General features: G+C 42.0%; 1 protein-coding gene across 4 annotated transcripts in view; it reads left to right on the top strand.

Moving 5' to 3' along the window:
• AOAH (acyloxyacyl hydrolase) overlaps nt 1-21,353 on the top strand; it is an 87,447-nt gene that overhangs the window by 39,379 nt on the left and 26,715 nt on the right. For all 4 annotated transcript variants that reach the window (XM_026102151.2, XM_064506558.1, XM_026102153.2 and 1 more), the window contains exons 8-14: nt 1,374-1,434; nt 1,929-1,999; nt 3,316-3,364; nt 3,794-3,842; nt 5,069-5,163; nt 14,040-14,131; nt 16,622-16,704. In XM_026102151.2, the coding sequence (XP_025957936.1) occupies nt 1,374-1,434; nt 1,929-1,999; nt 3,316-3,364; nt 3,794-3,842; nt 5,069-5,163; nt 14,040-14,131; nt 16,622-16,704 (500 nt within the window). The remainder of the gene's footprint in view (nt 1-1,373; nt 1,435-1,928; nt 2,000-3,315; nt 3,365-3,793; nt 3,843-5,068; nt 5,164-14,039; nt 14,132-16,621; nt 16,705-21,353) is intronic.

The following is a 21,353-nucleotide window of genomic DNA, read 5'->3' as shown; positions in this document are numbered from 1 at the left end:
TTTCCCCCTTTCTTCTTCTTGTAACTACAGAAATATGCCTGGCAGTTGGACTTTTTTAGCTAGTTCTGGATGCATGCCAGTTCCTTGCAACTGAGCCTCGCTGCAGAGATGAAGTAGCCCAAAGCAGCACGTGGAAGCTACTCAGTACAGGCAGAATAAGGGTTACGAGCACCAATGGATGGGCGCATTGCCTGTCTCCTCCGTGTTTCTCCTTTTCCTGATGCGATGCAGCCTGAAGAACCCATGCTCATTGCACCCACTTGTTTTTGACTCAGGTTAAACATCTCTTATGAGTCCAAGAGACTGGAAATACTTGGAAAGGAAGCTTTCCAAGGAAAGGATTATTGGCATGGTGTTCAAAGAGTGCTGCCTGCTCAGCCAAATAGGAGAGACTGGTCATTGTGGGTGGGCTGAGCTGTGTCCTGTAGCTTGTGCAAAGCAGTGTGAAAGCTGGCACACGTCCCAGCCAAAAAGGAAGGGGTGCAGAGCCAGTACAGTCATTCTAACACCTGCTTCAGGTATTGCTAACATTCCTATGGTTGCTGCAACCAAAAGTCACATCGGAAAAAGAAAGATGTAATTCTCAAAGAGTGAAAGTAATTCACCACCAAGGGCTCAGTCCTCTGTTGTTCAGATCAAGGTGAAATACTTTTCTCGTGAATATGTTTGAGCTTGGCCAGAAGTCTGTGGGACCAGATACAAGAATCGCGAGATGAGACTCAGGTCCTCAGTTAATGCATGAGGTCACCTGTTTATTCAGTGCAAGCAGCCCTTCCTCATGTTAAATCCACCTTCGCCTGAGACAGTAAGCATTTGTTTGTGTAACTACAGCTTGCTATGCAAAGTGCAAGTCTTCTGTGCCCAGCATAACTGGAGAGAGAAGGCTCGATCGGGGTGCATATGAGAATGAGAATTTGCCATTTGTTTTTAGCAGAAGAAAAAGGCTAGTCCACATCAGCACAAGACCCCATCCTGCAGATAGCTCTCAGGTAGAAGGACCTCAGTTAACATTTTGCAGCATACAGATTAGCAAGTTCTGCCAGGCTGAAGGTAGTGTTTATTTCAAAAAATGATGATTTTACCTCAGATTTCACATGCTAGTTTGTTTTAGAGATCAAGGGTTAGATTTTATGGCTGTACCAGTTTCCCTCAACTTCACCTCTAGAATTTAGGAGATACTGAAGAAATCAGAATCTGGTCCTTTGGGCAGAATCAGTTTGCTGAAGTACAAGCACAGAATTACAACTGAATATGGAGCTATGAATAACATACCAGCTATTATCTATTCTGAATGTCCTACTGTATTTTTTTCTTTCTGATTAAGTTCCCTTCCATATGTTAACACTGGGTTTGCTGTTTTTGTTTTTCTACAGTGTCATAAGAAATAAACTGCCTTTTGAAGATTTTGATGGAGATAAATTTAGTACCTTCCCAGTAAGCAAAGCTTTTCCTTTGGTACACTAATCCCTTGATAATGTCTTTGGGATTCCTCCTACTTTCTGCAAAGCCTTATTCATTCATGCAAAAATTGGTATAAGAGTGAAGTGCAAGGAGATTTTTGTTACTGAAGATCTTCTTTTTTCTGTATGAAAAAAACAGTCATTCATTTATGCCACTTGGAGACGTGTAAGCATAAAGCTGCACTCCCTGCAGAAGCAAATTGCTCTGCTGCTGAGTGGTCTGTTTACTGAATTAATAAGAGGTGAAGTAAAGTCATGTAAAAAAATTAAATTGCCAGCTTGTTTTATTTCTGCTCCAAAATATGCATAGTGTCATTTATTAAAGCTTAGCAAAGGGGCTCTGGAATAGAACCCATTTACTGGGCTTTATTCCTGCACCTTGAGCTAGATTCTCATTTTAGATATTTTAAATTAAAAGAACAAGAGTAACAATGAACATCCTATTTGTGTGCTTCTCCTGGCTTTTAGACTTTGCGGGGCTATCACTGGCGAGGCAGAGACTGCAATGACAAAAACGCCACTGTGTACCCTGGCAGACGGTAATGCTTTTAATTATTCTAAATGCATTTTAATAACTGCACCTTCTTTAAGGACAAGCTCCATGTCTGCTTTTGAGGGGGGATGAGACAAGGTGATTCAGGTTTGCTCCAGCCTGGGGCTCCTGGCCAAATGCCTGGTAGTGGCTGGGGAGCATTAGTGCACTTCTGGGTGGCTGCTGCTGTGCTGTCATCTTCTTTTAATAAGTTGGAAGTTAAAAACCCCACGTGAAAACTCGGGTCCTGTGGGCCTCCTCCAGCACCCAGGTAAGGACGAGAAAATCCCCATATCCTGTGATACAGTCCAACCCCAAATAAGGATCCACCCAGGATCAGCGGAAGCAGTGAAAGAAGAACTACTGGCAAAATGGGCCCAAAAGGAGAAGAAAGGGTTGAAGTATGAAAATCCCACGTATTTTGTGTGTCCCGTGCTGGTTCGCAGTGCTGGGGGAGGCTGCCCATGGGTGGTGGGCTCCAGGGTCCAGTCCTCATGTTGTACTGGTGGATGGGTTAAGCTTAGCACACATGCCCCAGTCTAGGTAAAAAACTCCCAGTTAGCCCAGTGGGATGTCCATGCACACCCAAAATAGAGAACGTAGCCAGCTGTAATGTTGTGGGACGTTAAACAAGGTCCTCCACGCTTACTGTTTTACCTTATGCAAAACAAGCTCAAAATATTCTTTCAAAAATAAAGCGCTGCTCTGCCAAGGGTTTGTTAACAAGTTAGTGATGGGGATGATTTGTTAAACCTAGGTGTTAATCAGATTGCGAATAGTGAAGCTGGGTGTAAAGGCGCAGGCTGGGCAGAATTACGTCCTGCTCAGCCTGGACAGCACAGCTGTATGAGCAGAAATGATCTTACAAATCCATGGCAGGACAGAACTGAATAGATGAAGCACCTCTGCAGAAGAGGCCAGAGCTAATTTTACTGTTATGGACTGGATCAAATCCTCACTCCACTCTGCTGAATTGGAGTCAGGGGGCTCAGTGAATTTCAGTGAAGTTTTAAAAACTGTGTGAAAGGAAAAAGGGCCTGTCTTTCATGAAGGTCATTCCCGTTCACTTCAGTTAAGTGACCATGCAAGCTAAAAGGGTGTCATTCAGCACCATCCGGTATCAGACTTAAAATTAACATTGCATTTTGGAACAAAAAAATTACCTCTCCTGAATTCAAAGACAGAACAAAACCCTTTATGCAGAAAGGAATTTCTAATTATTTTATATTCTTAGAGAAAATGGCACAAAGAATCTGGTTTCCTTAAAAGCCCCTTTTCCTTTTTTTCTGTAACCTTATATATCTTTTTATAACTCTGTTTTAGTCCTGATAATTGGGATGTGAAAAGTGATTCTAACTGTAATGGCATATGGGTAAGTAAATGAAGTTACATCTCAAAATTCCCTCCTGACTGCTTGCTCTCTTTTTTTCCCTCATTTAGGATTAGTCTGCAACTGTTTGTTATTCTGGTTTATTAACTGGTTTGCATTACTCACATTTATTTACTGCCTTTGATATTCCAAGTAATAAAATCATAATTATTAAGAAGTAAGGAAAAATGGGAGAAACAGTGATAAGAGAAGTTTGTTTATTGATGCTTATGATTATTTAAACTATAACTATTAAAATTAATTTAAATGTACAAATACTTATTAAAACAATTTAATGGATAGCATCATTACTATGATACAGTGCTTCCTACAGGCAAAAATTCAAGAAAAAAGTTCTTAGGGTCCATTTTACACTATATTTTTTCGGGCATTAGATAGATACTATCAGCTGTGTCTTTTCTCCTCTAACAGGGGGTGGATCCGAAAGATGGAATTCCCTATGAGGAGAAATTCTGCAAAGGTAAATCTTTAATATAAGCACCAATATGTATTTTGTATACATTTCATACAAATATTAATATTTTCATGGTCGTTGCAAATGTAGAGAAAAGATAACAGACTTATCAACTTCATTAGAAAGGCAAAATGGCTTCTCTTTTTTTTTTTTTTTTTTTTTTTTTTTTTTTTTTTTAATCTTGAGAATGAGCAAAGAAGACACCTGAAAAGCACAGGCTACTGCTAATTTCCTGTTGAAAGCCGGTTCAGTTACCAGGTCGAAATACCTGGATCAAGCACGGCAGCAAGCGGAGATGTTAGCTTGAAGCCTAACCTACAGGGCATCCTCTGGATTAAGAGCAGCAGTTTAATCCCCATGTGCGCCCACTATGACCCATTACTGTAAATACTAGCAATGTGATGCTGATGCTTTTTCTGAGAAGCCTTTAAAGAGGTGAACTAATACCATCAACCTATGTCCCTGGCAGCAGTGGGTGTGTGTGTGTATGCATGAATACACATATACACAAATAAAGCACCATTATTAAACAGCCATAACTACCAATTGCTACTCACCCTGGCTTTTATTTAACCCACCATCCTGGAGATGAACCATTGCCTGGCAAGACTCTTTGACAGATGAAATACAATCTACAAATGCTAAGTAACATTAATTATCAGAAAGCCAGATTGCTCCAGTGGAAATACGTGAATGAGTGGAGCATCCACCATCTAGTTCAATTATAAAGAGCTTTTAGCAGTTTCCTGAGTAATCCGATTTCCCAAAACATTTGATTTCAAATATTTTTTAATGAATATCCTATAGGTAGTAAAAACAAACATTATCTGCACAGCAGAGCCCGTGCTGAAATAACAGTTCTGTCCTTGAAAAAAACCGTGGGGGAATTTTTCTGATTAGCAAGAAAATCTCTCCCTCTTATTCATGCCGGGTACCCAAATTGTTTCCGCGTGGCTGTTGGCACATGCCTCTCTGTAGGTTTTTGCTGCAGCTGGAGTGAAAAATCCCATAGCAGGACCAGAGCTGCAGAGATTTCAGCCACACAAACAGTGGCCAGCGCTGCATTTGCACTGCCACCCCGTCAGCTGCCGGCCCTGCTGCTGCTCTTTTGGCATTGCTCTTGTGCTCTGTCTCAGTGGGTTTTGGGGTTTTGTTTTTTGTTTTTAATGGGTGTATGGCCTGCCTGGGTTCGACTGTTTTAAATGACTAAAAAAAAATAATGTATTATTTAGGTGCGGACTCCCGAGGGGTCGTTCTGTTGGGGGACTCAGCCGGAGCCCACTTCCACATCCCTCCCGAATGGATGACGGTCGCCCAGATGTCGGTGGTGAGAAATTGCGTTCGGGTTGTTGAAACCGCCCTGCTGCCAGCTGCTCTTTGCTTTCTGCCCTGTGCCACCGGTTGCCAAGGGGCGACAAGGGCCGAACGGCCATTGCACTGGGATTTATAGGCCAGTGTCGCCTGCCTGGGGGAGCCGCTGCCCTCCTGCAGCTGCTCTCCTGCGAGCAAAAAGGCATGCCATCTCTGAAATTGTGTCAGCAAAGGATTTGGCTTCCCCACTCTGGCACCATGCCAGAGAGAGAAACCAGGACATCTGGCTTTAAAAACACCAGCCTATGATTCAAGGAGACCCATGTTGTCTGAGGGATCCGTCCTGCCATCGACGAGCATCTCTATTAGGTCGCTGGTACAGCTCCTGCTGCGGAAAAGCGTTGAAGAATTGGCAGGTCAGAGACTTCTGTTTTAGGCATCTGGTTTTGAAATTACATGTCCCAGATTGCTTTCCCTCATCTGTGGCATGTATGAAATAGAACTAATAACTCAAGTAAGTATTCAGGCACTGAGACTTATTGAGCAGATACATCTGCAAGTGTTGGAAGGTCACCCAGGGACTTATAATGGAATTGCCTTAAAGGAAAGAGGTTATGTAGTGACCACAGAATATAACACAATGATGTCTGTCTTCAGATAGTATCAGAGCATTTCCCATTTTCAAACAACAAAAAAATGCACCTGCCTGAATTATGCTGTGATTACAGCTGTTGCAGTTCATTGATGTGGAATGAAATAATTGAGGGGAAAAGACCATTCTAACAAACTGCAACTGAGTGGTGGAGATAAATGCACAGGTATGCTCCTGTTCTGCATCATCTTTTCCTCCCAAGAGCCCATTTGTGCTGGGCTGATGTTGCTCCCTAACTGGGGAGAATTGTATGCTGTCTTTCTTTCCACAAGGGCTCGTTGCGTGAGCGTGAGCAGATGGGGGAATGCCCAGAAGCAACGTGGGTCATTGCCCATCTTCCCTGATGCAAATATGCTACCCTTCCATTGGCCTCTGTGGAAGAAAAATACGGAAAATTCCTGGAGAATAATTTTAAAATACTAGTAGTTACAGTGATATTGGAGGTGTGAGTGTTTCAATCAGAATTGTATGTATTTTCCCACTTCTGCTCCCAGAGCTGAGCTGATTTAGATATTGGAGATTAGCAGTTGTTTTTCTTTGTTAAACGTTTATGAGCAATGATTAGACAAATGACACTGATGACAGAGCTGATGATGAGTGTAATAAATTAGTGCTAATGAAAATTGAGATTATCTCATCTAATAAAGATGGTAATAATACTGATGTTGATGATGATTCTGGCAGTGACACTGGTAGCAGATCCATGTGTGCAAGTATAGTTTCAGACTATGTCAGCTTTTTATCGTTGCTGACATGAAGGTTTAGAAGGCGTTTCTCTTTCTTTAAGCTCATGAGTCCATGAGCTGGATGGCTCAAGGGCTGGTAACGGCATACAGAAGCAGAGGCTTCAAGGTCAGGAGTTGGAGTGCAGATTATAAAGAGAGTTTCAATTGCAATTCATTACTGTCTGAGGGGTGTAGAGCAACTTGTGTGGGAAGGGAACTGGTGCTTTCTGCATCAGGCCTAACAATATGTGCTCTCGATGCTGAACTCCAGCTGGCTGGCTTATAAGGAAGATCAGGGACTGATTGGAAATGGAGAAAAAGTGATTCCTTCCTTCATAGAAAGGATGATTCAGGCTCTTCATCAGGGGAATGAGGGCAAAGAGAGACATTTTCACCATCTGGCCTTTCATACTCACTCCACTCACTCACAAGATGTAATGTAAAAGGAGTTAAGGCATCACTGGAACTGGAGAAGCTAAATAAATTGTGTGAGTTAGTAAAGAAGAAGCCTGGACCTCACATGGAGACGCAGGGCAGCCAGCATGTCCCCGCATGCTGCCGGTGGAAGGGCGCAGGCATGCCGGCGCTGGCTCTCCTGCCAGAGGAGGTCAGGCCGTGGGGCAGCATTTTGCAGCTAGAGATAAGGCCAGATGGAGGGATGCAGTCGGGGCAGCTCTGTCTGTGAACCTTTACAAGGAGACCTGCTTCGCGGGAAAGCGGTGGCTGGCCTAGCCCTGATCTCTGGCAGCTGTGTCTCCTCCATGAAGACGTCATTGTTCAGAGGGTGAGGACCAAGGCTCAGGCTCTGGGCTCAGACCCTTGCCACCAAAGCTGCTGCCTGGGCTCTGCACGTTTGCCTCTCACCATTCATCTGAACCATTTCCTGGGTAGTCTCACACAATATTCTCAGTTACGCTCACACGGTCTCCTACCAGACAGCTCCTCAAGGCCTGTACTTGCTGGGTTATGTTCAGAAGACCACGGTCCTTTTGCCTGCACTTGGGCCGTTACTGCACCAACGTGAAGCGCATATACAATTCTAGGATTCTGGTTTGGCAGTGTTTCGGGATATGTTGATACTGTGTAATGTAGAGGAGCTTGAAATACTTAGCTATAGCTACCCAGCACAGAGCATGGCTTGGCTTACGGCCTTGCATGAAATGCAGCACTCCTGTGGCTAGCAGAGCTCTTCTGTAGCGCGCTGCACAGCCGGCTGGGTGTCTCGGGTACACGGGATTCAGGATAAGAAGGAATAGGCTCTTTTCTAGTATTATTTGAAAACTTTCCTACTGGCCTGGCAAAAATACAGCAGTTAAGTATTAATGCAGAAATACAGAGAAAGTTCAGTCCTATGACCAATCAAATACCCGTGTTTAAACTCTAGCAATTATAAAATGTTATTTAATTTGTATCTCACCATAAGAAAGTTGTCTGGGCATGAAAATGCCAGTAAAAACATTTATGAGCAAATTCAGGCTTTGGCACTGACTCTTGCTCTTGCTTTTTCTCTGTGTCTCGGTCTTTCTGGGTGCAGAATGGCAACGGCAGCAACTTACCCATCCTCGGGGCTGTGAAGGTGCATTACTGTATTCTCACAGTGCACAGCATTAAATACTGCTGGTGAATGTCCTTCATGTGTCGATTTAATCAACAAATCAACAAAAAGGAAACCTGCTACTTTTAAGCTTTTAAAAATTATTTCTTTAAAGAAACCAATGAATAAAACCGAGGAAGATGTTCCGTGCTGCTCAAATAATCATCGAGAGATTTCTACATCAGAAGCGAGCCTCCTTTTCTCCTTTCCTCCCTTCCCGACACCCTTTTTCTCTCTTCCTCTCCCTTTCTCCCCCTTCCAGCTGCACAAATGATGGGTTAAAACTGCAGGTCATGGTTTTCAATTCCTATAAAAACAAAGAGCTAGTAGCACAATCTCAGGCTAATCGCAGTGTGCTGGAAGCCTACGTGCCTTTCCCCCACAGGATATTGTCAACTGGCATTAATCTTTCTTCAGCGCTAGGCCTTCCTCGAGGAGAATTTCTAATCACATACAGGGTTTGTTTTGTGACCACGGAGAATCCAGAGAGTCTAGTCCTAATCTTGCAGAAAGCATCCTTAATTTGGGACTGCAGCAAGAGTTCGAAGTTAGGGCTCTGCGGTGGGGAGGATAAGGCATTAGCCTCATGTTCCTGCTATTCCCTGGCGCTATCAAACTCCTGTGAACCTAAAGTCACTTCACTTTGATCCTTCCAAAATTTCTTTGATAAGATACATAGAAAAATTAGTTTATCAAATGTTTTTCTCTACAGTCAATGCTAGAATTAGTTCAAAGCTTTAATTTCCATTTCAATGCACTCTCAGTCCTCTACATGGAATTCCAGATAGGACTTTCCCCCGCCCAAGAATTTTATCATGTTATAAAGAAAAGGTTGTGTGACTCTTAATTCATATTTATTAACTGCAGTATTTTATAATTTTTATTATTTTCTATGTTTCTGATTTATTTTATATATTCTATTTATTTCAAATATTTCTTATTTATATTTGCTCTTATACACATTTATTAAAAGTAAAATATTCACTTGGTAGCAATTTTGTGGGCCCTCTTGTTAATCTACACCATATCGGTGGCAGCTGTTAATTCCTGTTTTAGAGCTAATTAGGTGGGGAAATAATTTTACAGGATAGATGCCGAGAATTAAGTTAAGAGCCTCTGCAGAATGGTTGCTTTGCTTGGTTATGCTGTATATAGTCTACCACGCAAAGGAGCAATAAAGTTGAATGAGGGACTATAGATAATATTAATGATAAATTTCCTCACTGAAGTAGTCTCAGGTTGTGATTTGAGTAACTGGATGATCAGCACTGGCATGACCAGATGGTCTAGTTTGGGCAGAACAGGTTTGGAATTAAGATCCTTGCTCCATCTTATGAAAGACTGTTATTAGGAAGCTGTTTTATATTGGATTTTGGATGTCCTTGTTTTGGATTTCCCAGTTGGGAAATCACTACCTGCTTAGCATTGGCCTAGCACAAGGTCATACCCCCACGTGATCCAGTGCGAGGGGACATGCCCACGTCAGATGTCCTGCATCCATGTGTGATGGGGAGTCCCTTAGTACCTTCAGAGTCTTCCTTTTCCTTCTTTGAGCTGGGAGCCCATTTCACCAGGCGTTCCTTGAGACATGTGGCACTATTTGCAAAAACTGTAGCTGGAACTTGGTCACAAACACCATAACCACCCTGCTGAGCAGGTGTTTTTCCCATCAAGGGTGTACAGGATGACCATGAGCTATGGAAAAAGTCCATCGCAAGGTGGACACATCTTGGAAAGCTGTAACTGAGATAGATGTGCTATTTCTCCAGCTTACAAAGGAAAAAAAAAATGTGTAGGAACTTGCAGGTACTTAACTTTTCCACAAATCTGCCTTAGTCCTTGAGCAGCCTAATACTGCTGTGCCCCAAATTCTGCCCTACAGGTGTTTGGCTGAGGTGCAGCAACACAGACAAAATGATGTCAGGCCCATGAGTGAGTGTATCTACATGCATTTTCCTGCAGTGGCAGCTGCAGTGAGTGACGTTGTCCTTAACTTGTCATAACTCCATTAAATCCCCAAGCACCCAAAGTACAATTACAGGAAGCGGATTATACAACTGTAAGAAGGGGATGAGTCACCTTTATTTTGGCTTCCTTCCTGCCAACAGGTTTTGGTTTCATCAGGCTTTTCTCCTATAAAAGAGTTGAGCAGAACTGAGCAGAATGTTCATTCCTTTTGACGTGAAACCTTTGACATTAAAATACAGTTTAATGCAGTAGACATATATTTTATGAGGTTTAGCAAAGCAGAAGAAGTCCTGTCTTTTTTGAGGTGGACAGTTTTTGAAGAAAGCTAATGTTAAAAACACTGGTGTGTCTAGCAGTCAATATTGATCTCCTGCTGCTCTGTCCATCTGCTTACAATTGACTTCCAAAATGCTACTAAATGCAGCATTTTTCTGTTATATGTCTGGAATAGGAGCTTACTTTTAAATCTCGTTTTAAAGACCATTTTATTTGGAGATAAAAGCACTATATCTATAAACGTGCTGGTGATACTCTTTCTAGGAAGATGCATTTTAAAACTCTTAGATTTAGGATTTATCTTTCTCTTTGTTCAGTATGAAACAAAGAACTATCTATAATCCAGTAAATATCTATTTGGCCATGAACTCAAGTGGTTCTCAGGTTTCATTTAAACAATTGGTTCATGCTATATATTCCATATGCAGAAAAGTTCATCATTTTTTTAAATGCAAATTGAAGATGAAAACATGTCTTGAACACTTATCCCTGCCTTAAACACTTCCTTAAACACTTCCTTTTGCGCTGCTGGAAATGACAGGAATTTCATCTGTGAAAATCTTATTAAAAACATTTTCTAGCTTCAGTCTAAATCCAGTAAAGTGCAGGCAAGTTTCTATCAACTAATACTGTGATAACTAAGATGCTGTAGTTTTGGGAAGTAAGGCTGCTGTTTTCCTAATCTCAAACTTATGCCCTTGCAACTTTACAGACTATAAATGCTGTACATACTTTTTAAAAAGATAGGATGCTTCTTCTTCAAGAGCTGTATGGTGTGCTCATTTGTATGCTTAGAAAGAGAATGCTGTTGGAGGTATTTAATGCTCTTTAGGGGACTGAACAGCATTAGAATCACTAGGAAAACAAATAGCCAATCTCCCTTCAAATTAAGGGATACTTCAGTGCTTGCAGAATCTCTACATCTGCCATTTCTGAAGGTTCAGATGAGTGTTAAGTTTCCAATGCACTTTTGTGTCCCGATTTTGAAAATCTCTTGCCATAGCAACCTGGAGCATTCTTCTGTTTAGGCTAACTTTGCTCAGCACGGCTTGGTAGGTGCCTTTAGCATCAGCCATGGTTTTGGTTGTCCAGAGCATCAGGAGCACAAGAGTGAGGGGAGACGTGTTTCCAGGCAGGACACGTCAAGGAGGTGAGAATGTTCCTTCGAAACAAGACCTGTCTAGAGCATTTGAGGCTAAAATATGACATTTGAAACTAGGCTGAAATAACTTTCTAATCGTTCTCTGCTTAAATCTGGCACATAGACTGAAGCGCGGTTTCTCAGTTGGAAAAGTCTAAAGAATGGTATTTAGACAAGACTGTGCTAAAAAAAGAGTTTTAAGCCAAAAGTCAGCATAGACCTACCTCTAGAGTTGCACACATTTGCGTCCGAGACTAACCAAAATGCAGTCGGTTGCTTAGATGGTGTTTTCTAAATTACGTCCCTGCAGAGTTCAAGGCCTGGAACTTTTCCTGAAATTTCAGTTAGCCACTCATCTTCACCTTTTGGTCCTGAAATATCTTCAAAAGTCTGGCTTTAAGTGTGCTGCTGGAACAGCGTCAATGCTAACTTAGAAACAGTTTTCAAATGCATCCATAATTCTGAGCTTAAATGTTCCTTTCCAAAGCAATTTCCAAATCAGTTACGTTCTGGCTAAATCATATCTAAGCTAAGTTTGCAGGAGAAAAAAAGTTATTATGAGGCCTATCCAATGAAATTGTTATTTTGGAGTGCTAGTAGGAAATAATGAGACAATTGATCATAGAAGGATTTGTCTTAAAAAATGTTTAATCATCTTTGGGGTCCATGCATATATGCTCTGACTGATAAGAGGCCATATCTATTGTTTGTTTTGTGCTAAATGACTTACTTCAAATATTTCTGTTGCCTTTAATGCAAAGCTACAGGGAGGCAAATATTGCAAATGGCCAAGCCGTACTGCGCAATTTAACCCCTCCATTTCTGCTCAAAGCAGTGCCCGTCTACTAAGTGCCTGCTTGCACACAAAGCTGTTAGATTTGAAGAAGGCAGGTTTCAAAGCTCCCTTGAGTGTTTAAAAAATATATATATATATATATACACACACAAGCACATAGACATGAGAGAGAGAGAAACAGCCAAAAGGTAATTGAGCCAGGACCATTTTCACCTTGGTAACTAAAGCAGATCTATTGTAAGTAGGTCAGATATGCTGTTACTTGCTCTAAACTGGCATCTGCTGTGCATTACACTGCTCAGAGCTTGGCTTCAGGATTTCTTGCCTCTCCTGCCCCCCTTTCCATGCCTCTCCCCCAGCCTTTCACAAGCAAAACCTGTCGGCGCTTGCTCAGGCAAAACGCACGTTCCCTTGAACGGTAATTCTGCAGGCAGGAGGACTTGCGGACAGCAAGATTTAGCTCTTCTGCTCTTCATCAGTTACCTCTGACCCTCCCAGAGAACAAATTATCCACCTGCTTGCTGTTTATAGTAGTGAGGGTTTAAAGAAACACCACAATTGCTTCAAAAGAAAATGAAGCTAATAAATTATGTGGATTATACCAGCCTGTAGGTTTCCTTATTTTATGTTTTGACCTTCTTTTGGTTATTACCTTTTCCATCAACAATTTTTCAGTGCGAGCGCACCGGATTTATGCATTTGTCTTTGCAAGCGTACCCCAGACTAGCAGAAGCTGAAAATTTACTCCATGCTCTTGTCCTTCGGAGGCAGTGCGATTTCTCAGGCCTGTTTTTCTCCCCTTTCATGATTTTTGACACATTCACAAATCACAATGGAAGAGAAAAGGTCACTGTGCTTTGAATGTGTGACATAGCTTTCAAATGCATAGAGGCTGTTGCTTAGAAAAAAAGCATTAGGGACTAATACCAGCAAAAGCAGAGAAGTATAAATCTTGCATCTGTTTGTGTGGGAGGGTTATGGTAGCACATGCGTTTTTCTCCCCCTCCGTTCAGGGGTCCCATTCTGACTCTGCTGCTTCAGCGGGATCCCCCGCCACACTCACCCGTCTGCAGAAATGTTTTTGTGGTGAGTCCATGACCTTCCTCTGCTGGTGAGAGTAGCAAAAATGCAGCAAAATGTATCTCACCAGCCTCAAAAATCCGACAAGTTGCAGTGTGACCCGTGATGGGAAAGGTGGCTTCTGAGGAAATCTGCAGTGAGGATCACATGGAGGTTTTCAGGAGGCCAGATGCTTGCAGTCCAGTATGCCAGAAAGGGGACAGAGACATCTAGTGAACATGGTGTTATTCCTGGCTTCCCAGCCCTCTGCTGTGTAAGCTGGGAAAATCAAGCTGGCCTTTCTTCCCATATCCGTAGAGACCCACCTTTGGTTAGGATGGATGCTAAACTGAAGGCTGCAGGAAATCTCTGCTATTTCAGTTGTCTGCACCTACAGTATGCACTATGCCTCATGAGGAGTTTTGGACCCTTTCAGAATTAAAGTGGATATAATTCAAACATCTCCACCAGCCTCAGGTTCTGCTTTTTCTTCCCCTTTCTCTTGATATGTTTGTCATACAAGAGTCAACTTTTTAAGTATATGTATAAGTAATTACAGCTATAGCTACCACTGGAATTGTTGCTATCTGGCTAATGTTCCAACTGAGAAGTGTTTGAGTTTGTAGAAAGGATTTTGTTTGTGAAGGTGAACCCATGTTGATTTAAAAATGTCTCTTTCAGAAAGCATTTGCTAATCTCCCCATGGCTTTCACTGATGAGCTTGACTGGCCCCAGTTCTCAGAGACCACTGGATTTCTGAACTCCACCATTGGGTAAGTTACCAGAAGGTGAAGCCAAGTCTTAAGGCCCTCAAAGCACAGCAAATTCTGGAGAAAAACCCAGTGCTTGAAAGGAAAGCTAAAAATGCTAGTGAAGGCTGCTTCGGGTCTTTCTAAGATCAAGATCACCTCCAAATCTAGTGTTTTTTTAATGTCTCCTTTTAAATATACGGACAATGCAAAATATTCTAGCCCCATCTTTGTGATATTCAGTGTAGATTTTAGAGCTAAACAAATTTTAATTTAGAAGGGGAAAAAGAGGGAATGAAAAATTGAACTCTTGCTTCTTTCAAAATTCTGCTGTATGGGAGGGGGAGGCAAAGGGGAGCACTGTTGACACTAATGAAAATCAGCTTTGTATTTTTCTTAGCTTTTTAAAATTTTCCTAGTTTTCTCTCTTTCTCTTTTCCTCCTGTTTCTTTTTTGTTGCTGAAACAATAGAATAATGGTAATCAAGAGTTACTTTGATGATATTCCTTTTTTGGGTGAAGTTTCTTTCCTTTTTTTCACATTTGGAGGGAAGCAGCAAAAGCAGCATTTGGCAAAGCCTGCAACCTAACTCGCTTGGTTGCACTGGCTGATGTGGATGGAGAAGAGTGCTTGGTCAGATGGAAAGAAAAGGAGTCTCAGCCAAAGAAAGGAAGGAAAATAAAGTGTAAACATAACAAAAACACTTTCAAATAGCTGCACTTTGAACCACAAAGTTAAAAAAAAAAACCTTCATAATTTTATCACTCAGCTTTCTGGCCAGGGTTCAGAGGCCTTGCCTCATGCCAGGACTGAAGGACAGAATAATCAATAGTGCCTGCTCCAGCCTACTGCTAGATGGGTGAAACCTGGGCGTTATTAGCTGATGGATACTTGGAACCCGAGTCCTAGACGTTACATGTTTTGTATTTTATATGTCTACCATGTAAAGCTTCTGCGCTGAGATGAACATGGTGAAATGCCAAAACCAAGCATGAACCAAGCCTGGAAAAGCCCTCTAAAAACAGAATTAGAAAATTGTGACAGTGTATTCTTTTCCAGGAAGAAAATCTACTGCACCATACACTTGTCCTTTCTGCTTCCTTTTCTCTGTTCTATACAAAAACCAGGCTCCCAACCTCAGCTACATTTACATAGTGAATGTGTTAATGTGGTACTTGACAAGCCAACAGAGAAGATCTGTGCAGCCTCCTCTTTCAGTGTAACAGCAAAACCAGCTTTTAAAAATCTATTACAACAGCCAATTTTACTGGCTATGCAGTATTTAACTGGGCTCCAAAAATCTGAAGTTCATAAGCAATCAGAACTTACTGTTGACCCTGAAGTTGCCAGTGTTAGGCCTTGGATCAATGTTCAGTTTTTAATCTTTTTTTTTTTCACTCTCTTCCATGTCTGGAAGGAAAAAAGGACTGTTTGGGAGTTCAAGGCATTTTTAAGAGAAGCAGCTCGGAATCTCATAACACAAGGAATAAGTCTGGTAGGGAGAGCAGGCAAAATGCGGTGGAACAGAACAGTATGCAGAAAGACTACCATTTATTGTGAGCTTGCAGAAATGGAGACACAAACTGATGTGATTTGTGCCCATCCTTTCCACCCTAATCCGTCAACAGGGACACCACTGATTAACTAAATAGCACATTCTCTGACTCTGAAATTCTGTTTGCTTTTCCCCATCCACCTGCATGCTAGGCTGAAAACCAAAGATTTCAAACATTCTTTGTGTAGCCTATTGCACAGTTACTGCTTAGCGTTATCGCATGTTTCTATGTAGCTACTTATTTTTTATCGCTCGTTTCAAAACATATCATTTCTGCATTCATCTATGTTTGCCATTCTTAAGCCCAGGTATTTAAGTTACCTAATTTCTTCAGTGTCTAAGTTCAAACACAAGATCAACAGCTCTGCTAAAGATCACCAGGTACTCATGGCTCTGGAGACTGTTCTTACTAACAGATTCCCCTGGGGCTGTTCTTTATAGGAATTTTCATTTTTTTCAACAGTGCAAAGTAAAGGAGAAAACTAATCAGGATCAATCACAACCTGTTTTCTAATCAATCAGTCCAAGATTTATGGCACTGGGAAATGAGTGCTCTGCCAATATTTCTTCTTTTTTGTTTGCTGTTCCACGACAGTGATGACATGCAGTCGAATAGTGAGCAATCAATGGGATTGTTTTGATAAATGATATATAACATAAAGGTTCTTAAACACCTCATCTGCAAGATCAGGATAAACCTCAAGGATGGGCAATTTGAAAGAAATTCTCCATCAGTTTATAGTTTTTGAGACAATATCATGGCTTCCATTCTAGGCAAACCTATTCAAAATAAAGAAAATTTTATGACCTCAAAAAAGAGAGATGGCAAAATAGGAGTAGATATGTAACAGGGGCACAGAGTTGTATAAAGTCAAGAACATTCTTTCTTTTTAATATCAAATGTGTTTTCACTGACATCACATGGGTTTAGCAGCTTATGTTTTCTCAATTTATTTCAGAGGCTGGACAGACTCTCTGTATCTACGTTTACGCAGGAGAAATCGCTGTAATCACAGAGACTTGCAGAACATTTCCCAAAATGGTATGTTAAGTATTTTCACTTCTTTTTTTAACCTTACCAAACAGATACTTAATGCTGCATTAGTGGACATCTTTCAGGAACTAAGAGAAAACCCCTGCTATTTGCATGCATGTCTTGTGGAAAAATAGAGAACGGTGCTTATTTAACTCAGCACCTTTTCTTCTGACTGAGTAGAGATGTGTGTGTGTGCTTGACCACTTTTATCTGTGCTGTGACTAAGGACTTCCACTCGACTGAGTATCAGCGTACCCCACTGTACCTCTGATGTGTTTTTCCCAAGTGGGAGGATTTAGATGGACAGTGCCAGTAGTGATGGAGCTAAAAGCTCTGCCCACTGAGCTGAGAGGGGTCTCATCTGGAGGAGTGGTTCCTCTCCAGCTCTATCATGGTCTCTGCTTGCTCACGTACCCCTCAGATTTTGAAGGAGTAATCAAGGACACAAAGGTAAAAGAAATTTGGGAGAAAACTTATCACTTTTATGAAAGGTAGATTTTGTCAGGCTAGCTTAATATTTTTTTTCTATGAAATAACATCCTTCCTAGGCAAGGGTATATGCAGCAGATCTAATCTATCTAGATTTAAGGAAAGTGTTTTACCTGGTACCTCACCAGAAATGTCTATATACAGTGAAGAAGAGGGGGATTAATATGAGTAATAAGAGGTGGGTAAAGAACCAGCTGAACAGGTGAGAGGAGTGGGTTTGAGGGAGAAGCTGTCAATCTGCAGAGAAGGAATTAGCAGGGTCCCCAGGCATTTGTCATGAGACCAACGCTGCCTCGTATTTTGAGCAGTGACCTTAGTGTGTGCTTCTGAGCACCAGTGTATGATGCAAAATTGCAAGGTATCAACAATCCTGAAGCAGGCCAGATCTTTATTCAGGAATAATTTAGATGAGCTTGTGAACAGCAGTGATAGCAATGGCATGAAACACAATCCTACAAGCCATGCATGTTGGAGCTAGTGAGGAGACACTTGTCTATAAGCTAGCAGCTCATCAGTGAGGTCATGGAGGGAGCGACAGATTGGGGTACAAAGGGGAATTTCAGGGAGTGCAGAATAGCGCTGGAAAGGGGCTAATGGGGCTGCAGGGTGCATCATGCACAACGTTTTCTCTAGAGATGGGGAGGTGGTCGTTCCTTAAGTAAGGCTCTGATAAGCTACTTGAATTTGGTCCCTGTTGCTCGGAAAGGACCAGCTTCAGCTGGATCAGATAGAGAGAAGCCTTTGGGGAGGACTAGGGGAATGGAGACGACTGCAGGACGTTAAGACACGTTGGCAACTTAGCAAAGCAAAGATTAAAAGTGACTGTGGTCCTGGTTTATGTCCTTTTGGGGCATAAACACCACAGAGAGGGAAGAATGGTTTAAACTGAAGGATAGTCCTGCTACAAAAACATGGATATTCGTTAGTCATATCTCTATTTCAAGTGGAAATTTTAAAAAGTTACTGACTATCCAGGAGCCTAGAATAGCCCTCTAAACAGAGGAGTGAAGGTAAAAATAAACCCAGAGCTCTTAGAAGATGGAGTTCGATCAAATTTATCAAAGCAGTTGTATGAAAGGATGGCAGTAATCTCTCTTAGAAATTAAGGTTTAGACTTTGTGTGTTGGATTAGGTGATGTCCCTGGCAGCAGGTTTAAAAGACACTTGATTATTCTGTGATTATCACGTTGTATTTATATTGTATTTAATCCTTTTCCTTGCTTCAGAAAATTGCCTGGAGAAGCAGGGAAAGCTTATACTCCTCAGGTAGATAATTTGGCTTTGTAGGACGTTTTCATGTCTGACAGATGAGTCATATTGGCCATAGGTGAGGAGCACTGCTGCCCCTGGTGTGATTTAAAAACTTATTGAATGCTTGGGATTAGATTTCCTGCCAGATTTAGGCTCAGAAAGGGTCTGCTCCTGCCCCCAGCTCAGGCAGACAGAGGTCCTATTGGGTGAGAGAGGTTGCCCAGTCACATAGCATAAAGCAAGGGTCAGCTCCCAGGTTCATCTGGGCATTTTCACCAAAGAAATTCCCTTCTGGTGCTAGGACCTACAGCACTAGCAATGCCTCTGATATGTGTTCTTCCCTTCTGTGGTACACATGGTATTTTTGAGGCTTCTGGTCTTTTGCACAAATGTTTTCCAATGTTTTTGGTGGGCTGTTTGTCTGCGGGTTCGGCAGGTGGCTGGCTACAAACCCTCCGAACTTCTTGTCTGGCAGTCGCAAAAGAGTCAAGTCGGTGGCTCCCATGGTCTCAGTCCTGTGCTCCTTATCCATCATTCCTCATTCCCTTTTCAGTGAGGGAGTAAAAAAAGGCCAAACTAGATGGTCACAGTGGTCCTTCCCACTTACATCCAGTTAAACTAACTGCACTGTCACCTTGTTCTATCCCCTTTACATTAATTGGGGGAATGCACTTTCTCCTCTTCCTTCTTTCCAATTTCCTCACAGACTTTAAGAAAGACCTCATTGTGTGCATCATTCCTGTCTTTTCGTTTCACATATCTCTTTCACACTTACACTACAGAAGCCTGCAGAGTATAAAAGGAGGTTAGCTTGTGTCAAGGCAAACGGCTCTGAAGTAAACTGAGAGGAGAATTTACAAAGGGAAGAATTACAAGCGATAGAAAAATCCTAGGATATCTTTCCTTGGTGTCTTCTCTTAATCATCGCGCTGACACAGTATTGCAAAGGTTCGGCTTTATTGCCTCATTTGATGTAACAGCTTCCCCAAATGGGAGGGTTTAAATGGATGCCGTCAGTATCAGTAAAGCTAAAATCTGACCACCAGCCTGACCCAGCCCCACCTGAGGGAACTTCTTCCTCCGAAAATAACTGTCCGCAGGCTGAGAAATGCAAAACAAAAGGAGGAGGCACAAGTGAGCGTCATCAAACCCAGGGACGTGGTTTCCCGCTCTCCCTGACTTCTTGGTGCAGACGGAAAGGGCCACCACTGCATGCAGGCACAGTGAGTAGGCCAGCGGTGCTTGAACTCGCCAGCTTTGACAGCTCTCCTTGAAGAATTCACAGGAAGATGCACTCACCTCTAGCCAGCCTGCGAACCCAGCCCAGCCTTCAGCATTGCCACTGCACCGGCGCTTAGCCGGGAAGAGCTTCCCCTGTGGTCCCCATTAGCATCCCTCGTGGGAAATGCACCTTCTTCATGTGATGGAAAACTTTCCCAACTGACGTGCTGGGGGGTTTCTATCCTCACTTTCCAAATTTTGCTGAGTATGGGAAGAAAAACCTATCTCCTGCCTCTGGAGGCAGGTGGCCCCTTCCCTCCCCTGCACTGGCTGTGCTGCAGGATACGAACAAGAAAGTTTTTCTAGATGTCTTCTAGCATTTGTTGAAAATCACTTGTTTTCATAGAAGAGTCCTGATGGTAAAATCAGTTGCTAAAATATTCCAAAAAATCATCAGGTAGACACAGGGAAAGTGCATACCCTCAGAATTTCTAAATAATTACAGAACAATTTTGCAAATATCACCCATATTTTCCATGCGATACATAGATAAAATATGCTGTTTCCAAACACTGGCATTATATATTCCTTTGCCATTTGTAGTCTGATCTGTTTCTTTGGGACTCTTCCCTTTGACCAGAAAAATTATGTCTTGTTAACATGTGCTCTGGCTCACTGAGCAATCAAGCACCAGATATCTCATGGTGGCTTCAAAACCAGTTAAGAAATAATAATGTTATTTTAATTTCTGCTGTCTTGGAAATGCTAGTCTGCGTTGAGTACATCTAGAGAAAACTGGAGAATTTCCTCTTTGCACCATTACATTTCCAATTGCTTTTATGGTGTAGGGGAGCAAAAGATTAAAAAGCAATAAGCTGTTCTCAGCAACTCAACGCTGGTGTAACTGTAACTGGTGTAATTGATGCAATCTGGAACCAGATTCTTCCTATGCTTGTTAGCATCACTCCTTGTCAACCTCACAAGATCTAGAGCAAGAAAATTAAGCATTTCACCTCAGAAGTATTTCAAGGTGTGTGAAATCTGGGTTTGTTCCCAAGTAGAAGCAAAACAACTCTGACTCCTTATCAAAAATAAGAATCTCACCGGTCTGAAAATGTTTGGAAAGCAACAGAGAAGGGAGCAGGAGAGATCCAGGAATAATTGCTGGGATACTCAACAGCATAAGGGTAACTGAGATTCAGTTGTTCTGCCTCGTCTCTTTTTCTCCCTTGCATGTTTTGAACACCAACTTCACCCTGGTGTTCATAAAAACTTCCTTGATGACTCAATTTACCCCTAAAAATGGTTCTCTAAAAATGCCTGTCATTCTCTTGATTTGTTGCTTCGATTTGCAATTGTCTCTAATGCTTTCGATCTGCTACTTACAATCACCTACACTCATGGAGGTAATAGACATCTAAGAGCAGCTTCTTACCTTTTTGTAAATGCACCTTTTGTTGCTGGGGCTCCTAAGGATTTCTTTGTGGTAGAACCGCGGGCCTCCGGGAGTTGTGCGGCAGACTGGCTTCACAGAGGCATGTTTAGGCTCTGTTGAAATCTTACTGAAAGAAGGGATATTAAACAGAAAAAATCAACCAGTGGACGTTATGTCCTAAGCCGTATTGTCTAAAGATTGTGTGTGGCTCTTATTCTGCTGAAAAGAGCTTTGCGACAGAAGGAACGGACTTTGAAAG

This window comes from Dromaius novaehollandiae, chromosome 2 (genome assembly GCF_036370855.1).
Source record: "Dromaius novaehollandiae isolate bDroNov1 chromosome 2, bDroNov1.hap1, whole genome shotgun sequence".
Lineage (NCBI taxonomy): Eukaryota > Metazoa > Chordata > Aves > Casuariiformes > Dromaiidae > Dromaius > Dromaius novaehollandiae.
Note: the sequence above shows the minus strand (reverse complement) of the source record. Positions and strands in the feature narration are given on the sequence as shown.